Raw genomic sequence first — 11,163 nt, 5'->3', positions numbered from 1 at the left:
ACCTGGAAACCATAGAGCTAACAGCCCAGAGCGTCCCTTCTGTGGCCGCCGAGCGCTGACAGCGCGCCGCTGGGAGGGGCCTACTGGAGGGGCGGGGGAAGAGGAGGGAAAAGCCGGCAAGAGAAGGGCTGGCCGGCCTTGCAGCGCCCCGCAGCGGCCAGGCCGGAAGCGGTCTCGTCGGCCCTGCGGCGCTGGAGCCCTGACGCACGGAGCTCGAGAGCGAGAACGGGAGAGAAAGGGGCAGAAATGGCGGCTCCGCTCGGCTCCCGCTGAGGAGGGCGAAGCCGGCAGAGTCTGAGCCGTCGGCCCGGAGCATCGCTCCCGTCTCCCGCTACCTGTCTTCGCACGCCGACTTCCCTTCTTCTGCCCTGCTCTCGCCTGTCTTCGTCTGCGCTCCGCGGAGTCTGGTTCGGCTTGTCTTTCCCGGCCCGGCTCCACTGGCCCTGACTGCCCGGCCAGCGGGCCGGCCTTCCTTGGGTCTCCCCGGCGCGGCCGGCGCCGCTAGCGCGGCGTGGACCCGGTCCTCCTGGCTGGACCATGGTGAACACCCGGAAGAGCTCTCTGCGCCTTCTCGGATCTAAGTCGCCCGGGCCTGGGCCTGGGCCTGGGGCCGGAGTAGAGCCCGGGGCGACCGGAGGCAGCAGCCATTTCATCTCCTCTCGGACCCGCTCCTCCAAGACCCGTGCTGCCAGCTGCCCCGCCGCCAAGGCCGGGGGAAGCGGGGGCGCCGGCGTCGCTCTGGATGAGGCCCGGGTAAGAGCGCGGCGGCCCGAGTCCGGAGGCTGGCAGGTCCGCCCGGCCGCCCGGGCTTTGTCTGGCCGGGTCGGAGCAGGAAGCCTCCGGTGGGGACCGATCGAGCGGCTGAGACCCGGTCTGCGGGTGCGGTGGAGGGTGGCAGCCGGCTAGGTAGGGCCGCGACAGCTCTGCTGGCCGCGCTCTTTTGTGTGAAGAACGGGACTTGAGTCCAGGGGTGAGGGTTATTGCGGGGACTTGAGTCCAGGGGTGAGGGTTATTGCGGGGTGGGGGGGGGTGTTTGTCTTTTCGGGGACATCAGAACAGCCTCCTTTCTGTGTCCTTGTCCGGCCTGAGAGAGGAATTCTAGGGGAGCATGAGCGAGGGGCCAGAGTCCCCGTTTGGAAGGGCTGGAGAGGAGAAGTGAAAGTTTTCTGCGGTGTCAAACCCTTCTTGTGAAGTGTGTCAGCTCTTGCCGGTGTCTAACTCCCGTTTACTCTCAAACTGTTTGGGGGTGGTTCAAGTTGGTGAGGAAGTGAGCGGAGAGCTCCAGTTGGCAGCCAGGCAGGGATGCTGAAAAAAGTTTGTAGCTGCTCTGACAGCAACTTTAAAAACAAAATCAACACTATCGCCTCTCCAGGCAGGAGCGATCAAACGTGATGTTTAGAATCAGCCAGCCCGCTAACCAGGGTTCTAGAAGGGACTCGGTAGAGTTTTCTAGTAGAGCCTTCAGGTCGCAAAAGGGGCACGTCGAAAGAAACATGTCGAATATTATTGGTAGTAGGCACTATCATCTCCAGATTGTTTGGTTTCTTGGATGTCTTCGTCTGGGTAATACGAATAGTTTATAAAAGATGAGTTAACACCACCGTTGTCCCATTACTGCGAAAGTGACATTTGAAGAATACCGGTGATGATTTAGTATTTTTTTTTTAAAGTGGTAGATACCGAAATTTATTACAAGGTAAAGCTCTAAGTTAGTACGTATGTTTTATCACTTTAAAGGACTCGATAAGGTTGTGTTATGAGATTGGTTATGAATTTAGGAAAGAAAGTGTTGCTTCTGTCTAGAGAGAGACTAATTTTCTAAGAGTAGTTTGACTGGACATTGTTCATTTAAAATAACTCCTTTAAATCCACACCATTTTATTATTCTTAGGGGAGAAAAGCAATATTTTATATAAGTGTTTACAAGATTATGTTTGTGTATGCTTTTTCTCTGTATCCCATACTGTTCGGACACTAATCAGAATGAACTAAGGCAAATACAATAGACACATTTTATTTTACTTTTCTGAAATATGTTGTATCTTTGAAAATATGTTTGGCCTTTACTTTGGTAAAATCTGGAAATATTTTTTAAATTGCCCTATGAGTAGACTATTTTGGGTCTTATAGCTCTCTTAGGTGGAAATAAGAAAGCTGAGTCTGAAAGTTGTGCATACTATTCAGAATAATTATTCTCTACTTTCTGTTGAAATTATTCCAAACATGTACAAGTTTACTGACTTTCTGATGCTAACATCTATTTTAAAATAAAAGCAAGATAGGTTTTCCCTGTACCCTTAAGTACAAATAAAATATTTAGAGTGTAAGCATTTAATTGTATCATGCTATGAACGCCTCGTCTATTCTAGAGCAGTGTCTCAATCTGAAGCAATTAGCTCATCTGTCACTGATCATTTTGTGGTCCCATTTTTGAATTCATGGATATTATGCTGTCCTTACCCCCTGAGGAATGAGGTGAGGTAATTTGTCAGGCAGCTGTTATGGAGATGTTAAAAGGCAAGGAATCAATAATCTAAGGTGGAAATGAACATGTGGTAGCTTTTATAGAAGAATGAAAGATGTTAGAGCTCTTTCCAGAGAGATACTAATGAAACCGTTTCAAAGGTCCTTTCAAAATGGTTTAAAAAGACCATGAACAACAGGCCAATGAATATTTACTTTGAATTTTTTTTCCCCCCGCTTTAAGAAGATTTGTATTCTGATCCGAGTAGATGCTGGAATGATCTAGTTGCTTTTGCTGAGAAATTAAGATATTTACTAATCCTGTATTGTCCTTTAGAAGAGGATAAGTTATAATTCTAAATTTAAGTTTATAGACTGTATATTTATGAAGCATGCAGTATATTTCTTTGCTGTATATTTCTGAAGTGGGTTGATTTGGGTTTGGTAAGCTCTTCCTTTCAAGTTTGTTTTCTGTTGCAAGAATTTAGCATTCTTGACTCACCCTTTCTGGTGTACTTAAAAGGCACCCTCTATGTCTGTGTGTCTCAGACATTTGCTAACATCTATAAAGACTTATTTGGTGGAAAATGGGGTTGCTTGTGCTGTTGCTTTAGGAGACTTATTTTTGTGGTAAGAGATGTAGTCCTCTTAATATGATATGAAATGAAGAGATTCCCCTTTCTCTATTTTTGTGTGATGTTCTTCACTTTATAGGTTATGCTGATTTCACCTCCCACCCAGTCTGTCCTCTCTCATTTTAGACTATTTGATCCACTGTGTCTAGAGACATTTTATTTGCTCTAAAAAGCCTTAGGACCATGAGCTGTCATAGCTTTGCCTTTTCCCCAAGTGTATGTAAGATGGTGAAATAAACATGATACATACTGTAGGTTATTGGAATGATTTTCTTGTGCCTACACTATTTTAATGTCAAGTTGACTTGTGCTCTGCAGTTTCTTGTGTAATAATTTCTCCTATATACTTGGCTTTGTTTGCTTGTTTAACATGTATAAAACTTGACCTCTTTTAGGTCAGTTAATTAGCATTTATTTGCTAAGAGTCACTTGCAGCAAACTCATGCTGGAGTCAGAAACGGAAAGCAGTTTTTAAAAAATATTTCAACTCCCCCCCCCTTTTTTTAAATCTCTTTTAGGCCTATTTGTTGGTACTTTTGGCTTGTCACTAGCTTTTTGTGCTTTTTGAATCTTAGTTGAGAGAATCAAAATACATATCTTGAGTAACTTTATAGGTAAATCTGCTTGATTTTTATTTTTTAGGAAAAAATCTCTCAGGCCTTCTTTATTAAAGGCCTTTATTAAAGGCTCTTTTATCATTCTGTACTTTTTCTTTTCCAACATTCATTCATTTGCCAGTGTAATAGAAGCTGCATGGTGGAAGTTGAGGGTTAAACATGGAAAAGAAGCCTGAGAGGGAAATATAACCATATATATAACTCTCAGATAAGTAGAGAAAAATACAAGTTCCTCAGAGTAGAACAAATTTTTCCTTATGTTAAATTCATATGGAGCACCATATAGGTGGTATTGTGTAATGTTGTAAAACAATTTCCCCTGTCACAGTTTTGAACTGAAAGCAGCTATAAAGTTCATAGGCTTATCTCCAGGATTGAACTGAAAATGAAACTTTAAAAAAAAATTCATTTGTTGGCCATTTCTGGTAGTCCAGATATATAGACTTGCAGTTTTTTAGGTCATGGATGAAATTTACACTTGTAGAAGTGAATGCATACTAGTTCTTCAAGTCATTTTCCTTGGCAGATAATTTTTTTAACCATCCTTGGATACGTCCTTGATTACATGTCTTCTAAATACTGATTATAGGTAAACCTGTAACTTCTGAAAGCTCAGTGGACAGGTGATAGGATTAACATGTGTTATGAGAAGTAAGGAGCCCAGCCAGTGTCTGCACCTGAGTGGAGAGTGATCCTATCTCTTTAAGGTTCCACATTAGGAGAGTGCCGCATTATTTTGAGTTATGTGTTTGGCATTTCCTTTTGGACACACATAATGAGGTTTCATTTGTGTACGTTCCTGAGTGGTTTCTTGATATTTGGGTTTTTGATCTTGTACTAGGAATGTTTTATGTTTCTGTTATGTGTCTGCTCTGGGGGAGAATTTTGTGAAAAATGAGTCATTGAGTAAAAAACATATAGAATTTTGGGTAAAAAGTTCTATGGAAGTACAAAAGTAGGGGGGAAACCATATGTAAAATGTGCTAACTTTATTTAAATATGCATTAGACAATTTTTAGAGAGACAAGTGTTGTTTGTTGCTTATATCAAACAATAGAAAAGCGATGTTAAAATTAATAGGTCGTGATTTGTTTTAGCTTTTAGATATTTTGAGTATATGCTGTAAGATTCTAAACTTCAGATGCTTTTGAGCTGTATTTTGGCATAAGATTTTTTAAATTTTCATTTTTAGATTGTTTAATCTATAGGTAGAATATATACCTTTGGTTAAAGTCTTTCTTTCCTAGACTCTTCTATTAGAGTAGTCTATAAGCTCCCTGGGACCAGGCACTATATTTCGTTTTCCCCACAACTGCTGTATTCCCAGGGCCTAGTACATCATCTGACATATAGAAGATGTTTAATAAATACTTGTTAAGTGAGTGAATGGATAGCATAATAAGTAACCAATCTAGTGGGTAAACATTGTGAGGATTGAACTCTGAGAATAGAGGGTAAATAAAACACAGTCCCCACCTTCATGGTTCTAAGTATGCATGTGGAATATACCTGAGAAATTGTTAACAGAAAAAATCAATTCAAGGTAGAGGCCAGATGACATGGATTCTCAGTGTGATAAGAGTTCTGATCCTTTACTCACTGGGTGTTTTGAGTGGAACTCTTTGATGTTCTTTAAGGATAGAGATTGTCGTGTTCATACCTATATCCTGAGTGCCTGCAACAGTGCCTTCCAGATGTAGTGCTCAATAAACAGTCTCCTCTTCTCCCCTCTCCACCACTCAGATTGCAGGATCTCAGTTCCTTGACCAGGGATTGAACCTGGGTCACTGCAATGAAAGCACCAAGTCCTAACCCCTGGACTGCCAGTAAAGAGTTTTTGAATGAATGAATGGAAAGTAGCTTCATTTGAAATTATTTTCATATTAGTGGTCTTCAGTTTTGCTGTATTTACATGTTGCAATTTGCCCAACAATTTGGCCCATTTGGTGGTATTCTAATAAGAAGGAGAGGAGTAAACTAAGGTTTACTTAGCATCTCATACCAGGTGTTGAATGCTGTCTTATTCAACCCCTGCAATAACCCCATGAGGCAGGTGATGGTATCCTTATTTTACAGCTGAGGAAATTGAATTGCTGAAGAGGTTAAGTGGCCTGTAGAAGGCCTAATAGGCATTAGTAATAGGGTAATATTTAAGTCTAGTCATCTTTTACACATCTGTTTCTTACTGTCTCATCTGTATTTATCACTACTGTTTGATGCTGTTCATTCAGTTTTCACAAATATCTGAAAAAGTGAAGAAGGCTGCCATTGTACAGTCAGAAAATAACTGTATGTAGGCAGATTTTTACTAAGCTATCTGGAGTTGTAGTGTTTAGTATTGAGATTTGAAGAATGAACAGTAGCCTGTGGGGATATGAAATGCAAGACAGTGATTTTTTTCAGTAATTGCCTGCTGCCTGATTTTCAGGGGGTGGATGTAGGGAGAGGAGCAGGCATATAATGTGAAGATAATATTTTGGCAATATTTTTGTTTCCTACTATTTTAAAGCTGGTTTGGGAAAAAAAAAATCCCTATAAAAAGACTAAGTCTGGGGACTTGTGATATGTGAAAGTTGGACCATAAAGAAGGCTGAGTGCCAAAGAATTGATGCTTTTGAATTGTGAAAGTGAAAATGAAGTTGATCAGTCATGTCCGTCTCTTTGTGACCCCATGGACTGTAGCCCACCAGGTTCCTCTGTCCAGGGGATTTCCCAGGCAAGAATACTGGAGTGGGTTGCCATCTCCTTCTCCAGGAGATCTTCCCAACCCAGCGATTGAACCTGGGTCTCCCGCGTTGTAGGCAGACACTTTACCATCTGAGCCACCAGGGAAGTCCAACTGAAATGTAGTGCTGGGGAAGACTCTTGAAAGTCCCTAGGACTGCAAGGTGATCAAACCAATTAATCCTAAAGGAAATCAACCCTGAATATTCATTGGAAAATCTGATGCTGAAGCTCCAATACTTTGGGCACCTAATGTGAAGAGTTGACTCACTGGAAAAGACCATGATGCTGGGAAAGATTGAAGGCAGGAGGAGAAGGAGGTGACAGAAGATGAGATGGTTAGATGGTATCTCTGACTCAATGGACATGAGTTCACTGTCTGGGAGATAGTGAAGGACAGAGAAGCCTAGCATGCCACAATCCATGGTATCGCAAAGAGTCAGACACAGCTTGGCAACTGAACAACAATTTGAGTAAATAAGACTCAATGCTTCTTGTTGCAGACCTCTGTTGAGCATTTTGGTACCTCTGTTAAGTGGCTTACTTGTTAGGGACCTTGAAGTTGCTTGATGAAAGTTCATTCCCCTTATAGCTTACTAACATCCTTTACTAAAGTATACTTCAGTGCTCACACTTAGGGTGGGTGTTGCAGTTGTATACTTGATTGTGCAAGTTAAGGGAATCCAATTTTAAAAAACAAAATCAAGCCCCAGCACACTGTACCTTCTTAATCAGTGTCACATTGTAATAATTTTAAATATGTATATAGAAACAGGGGAAATGTCTTTGAGAGATGTGTACAAACATGAGAGAAACTGGGGTAGTTTCTGTATGAAAACTTTGGAAGTATTTTAAATGAATTAAAAAATGTAACTTAATTTTCATGTTTTAGTTTTTACTCTTCTAATTAAGTCTCCAAGTTTATTAGATGGGAGAATTGAGAAGTGATAGTTGCCTAAGGCCATATGATTTTAAAAGCAATAGTTCAACTGGAAATGGAAGTTTCTTTCTTTAATTTTCAGTATCTATTGAGTGACTTGATGTGCCAGACACTGAAGGGAAAGAAGCACACAAGACTCTTTACCTCAGCTCTTAGACAAAATATTTATTTAAAGTCATGAAATCAGTATTTCAAATAATATGGAAATGCGCAGAAAATAATTAAAGGACTTTCCCCACTCCCATGATTCCTTTAGTTCATTCTTCCCAGGGATAACCACTGTTAAAGCTGGTGTATATCTTTGCAGACCACTGCACGTGTAAGTATGGGTTATTTATACTACTTACGATAATTATTTGTTCTCTTTAACTATGTATCATATGCATTCTTTCATATTTGTCCTTCTTGCTAGCTTTTTAACATTTTGTTGTATCTTTACACCTCACTTCTTTAACTTTTCCCTGTTGATACACAGTTAGGTTTTCCCCATGTTTTTAATATTATAAAGAATGTCACATAAAATGACCTTTTCCTTTTAGGCAAAGTGGAAATATTGAGTCAGAGGTATATTATACTTTAAATTTTTATAGTTTTTGCCAAATTGTTCTATAAATAGGCTAAAGCAATATACACCCCACTCCCAAAACTCTCTGCACTTACGTTTTTGTATCTTTTACTGGCTGATGAAAGGAGTTAGGAGTTAAGTTTCTTGAAGGGGAGACTGTTTAATCATCAAGTATGTTTAGTATCTAACACAGTAATGCTGCTGCTAAGTCACTTCAGTCGTGTCTGACTCTCTGTGACCCCATAGATGGCAGCCTATCAGGCTTCCCCATCCCTGGGATTCTCCAGGCAAGAACACTTGAGTGGGTTGCCATGTCCTTCTCCAATCCATGAAAGTGAAAAGTGAAAGTGAAGTCCCTTAGTTGTGTCTGACTCTTAGTGACCCCATGGACTGCAGCCCACGAGGCTCCTCCGTCCATGGGGTTTTCCAGGCAAGAGTACTGGAGTGGGGTGCCATTGCCTTCTCCTAACACATAGTAATAGATGTTAATAAATTTTGTTTGTGGAAGGAATGGATCACTGAAGATAATAAACTTATGAAGTTACGTTAATACTACAAAGCCAAGCAAGTATCCTTACTTGAGACTGTATCCACTGTTAGGCTGAAGCTAACTGTACATATTTGTTACTTTTAGCGGTTGGCCAAATTGTTTGTTTTTTTTCTTAGTAGCATTTAGTTGGAGAAGGCAATGGCACCCCACTCCAGTACTCTGGCCTGGAAAATCCCATGGCTGGAGGAGCCTGGTAGGCTGCAGTCCATGGGGTTGCTAAGAGTCGGACATGACTGAGGGACTTCACTTTCACTTTTCACTTTCATGCATTGGAGAAGGACATAGCAACCCACTCCAGTGTTCTTGCCTGGAGAATCCCAGGGATGGAGGAGCCTGGTGGGCTGCCGTCTATGGGGTCGCACAGAGTCGGACACGACTGAAGCAATTTAGCAGCAGCAGCAGCACTTAGTTATCTTTAACTCCATTTGAAACAATTTTGTTAGATTATAGTGTGACAAGTGTCACATCAGCTGTGCTTTAAAGAAAAAGCTTACTAAATTGGTGAACTTTTGTGTAGCTATTTTAATATTGGAGATGGAAGGGAAAAAGCAACATTTTTGGCAGTTGTTGCTGTTGTTCAGTTGCTAAGTCAAGTCCGACTCTTTGCAACCCCATGGACTGCAGCACACCAGGCTTCCCTGTTCCCTTCACTATCTCCTGGAGTTTGCTCAGACTCATGTCCTCTGAGTCAGTGATGCCATCTAACCATCTCATCCTCTGTCGCCCTCTTCTGTTCTTGCCCTCAGTCTTTTCCAGCATCAGGGTCTTTTCCAGTGAGTTGGCTCTTCGCATCAGGTGGCAAAGTATTGGAGCTTCAGCTTCACCGTCAGTCCTTTCAATGAATATATTCAGGGTTGATTTCCTTTAAGATTGACTGGTTTGATCTCCTTGCAGTCCAAGGGACTCTCAAGAGTGTTCTCTGGCACCATAGTTTGAGAGCATCAATTCTTCCATGCTCAGCCTTCTTGATGGTCTAACTCTCACATCTGTACATGACTACTGGAAAAACCATAGCTTTGACTATATGGACCTTTGTCAGCAAAGTGATGTTTCTGCTTTTTAATACACTGTCTAGGTTTATCATAGCTTTTCTTCCAAGGAGCAAGCATTGTATATACTTTTTACTGGGTAATTTAAGGAGTTAGGAATTAAGTTTCTTTAGGGACAGACTGTTTAATCATCAAGTATATTTAGTATCTAGCAAAGTAATATGTATGTACTTGTGTGCTCAGTCATACCCAATTCTTTCTGACCCCATGAACTGTACCTGCAAGGCTGTTCTGTTTGTGGAATTTTCTAGCAAAGAAATACTGGAGTAGGTTGCCATTTCCTCCTCCAGGGGATCTTCCTGACCCAGGGATCAAACCCATGTCTCTTGCATCTCCTGCATTGATAGGTGCATTCTTTACCACTTGTGCCACCTGGGAACAAGATAACACAGTAATAGGTGTTGGTAAATTTTGTTTGTGGAAGGAATGGATCACTGAAGATAATAAGCTTATGAAGTTATCTTACTACTACAGAGTCAAGCAAGTATCCTTCCTTGACACTATCTACCGTCAGGCTGCAGTTGTAGACATTTGTTACTTTTAGTGCTTGGGCAAATAGTTTGGTTTTTTCCCAGTAGCACTTAGTTGTCTTTAACTCCATTTGAAACAATTCTGTTAGACTGTATTGTGACAGCTGTCACATCAGCATTCATTAAACAAACTTACAACATTGTTGAATCTTTGTGTAGCCATTATAATAGTGAAGATAGAAGAAAAAAGCAACATTTTCAGCAAATTATGCTTTATTGTTTCAAGAAAGGTAAAAATGCAACTGAAATGCACAGAAACATTTGTATAACATGTGGAGTCAGTGCTTTGACTGATGGGATGTGTCAGAAGTGGTTTGGGAAGTTTGCATGCTAGAGATTTCTCACTGGACGATGCTTCATGGTGGGGTAGACCAGTTGAAGTTGACGCCAATCAAAGTGAAATAGTAATTGAGAACAATTTATGTTATACTATGTGGAAGACAGCCTACATACTCAAAATATCCAAATCAAGTACTGAAAATCATTTTCACCAGCTCGGTTATGTTCATCGCTGTGGTGATCGGGTTCCACATAAGTTAGTTAGGAAAAACCTTGACTGCATTTCTGCATGTAATTCTCTACTTAAATGTAATGAAAATGTTCCATTTTAACAATGTGATGGGTGATGAAAAGTGGATACCATACAATAATGTGGAATGGAAGAGATTGTAGGGCAAGTGAAATGAACCACCACCTACCACAGCAAAGGCTGATCTTCATCCCAAGAAGGTGATGTTGTGTATATGGTAGGATTGGAAGGGAGTCCTCTACTATGAGCAGGAGCAGATTCCAAACAATTAATTCCAACAAGTACTGCTCCTAGTTAGAGCAACTAAAAGCAGTGCTCGATGAAAATTGTCTGGAATTAGTCAACAGAAAATGCATATTCTTTTATCATGAAGACCTTTAGTGAGACTGCACATTTCTCTGATGACCGGGCAAAAACTGTTAGAGCTTGCTTGGGAAGTTCTGGCTCATCCACCGTATTTATCAGACATTGCACCTTCAGATTTTCATTTGTTTCAGTCTTTACAAAAATTCTCTTAATGGAAAAATTTCAAAAGACTATAAAAGGTACCTAGAACAGTTC

The 11,163-nt window shown here is 41.2% G+C and overlaps 1 protein-coding gene across 1 annotated transcript in view; it reads left to right on the top strand.

The window, feature by feature from the left end:
- The first annotated feature begins 537 nt into the window (after positions 1–537).
- ATAD2B (ATPase family AAA domain containing 2B) overlaps positions 538–11,163 on the top strand; it is a 125,107-nt gene continuing 114,481 nt past the window's right edge. The window contains exon 1 of the mRNA XM_068974418.1: positions 538–753. Coding sequence (XP_068830519.1) covers positions 538–753 — 216 coding nt within the window. The remainder of the gene's footprint in view (positions 754–11,163) is intronic.

The sequence above is a fragment of the Capricornis sumatraensis genome, chromosome 1 (assembly GCF_032405125.1).
Source record: "Capricornis sumatraensis isolate serow.1 chromosome 1, serow.2, whole genome shotgun sequence".
NCBI lineage: Eukaryota > Metazoa > Chordata > Mammalia > Artiodactyla > Bovidae > Capricornis > Capricornis sumatraensis.
This window is presented reverse-complemented; position numbering and strand designations above follow the sequence as displayed.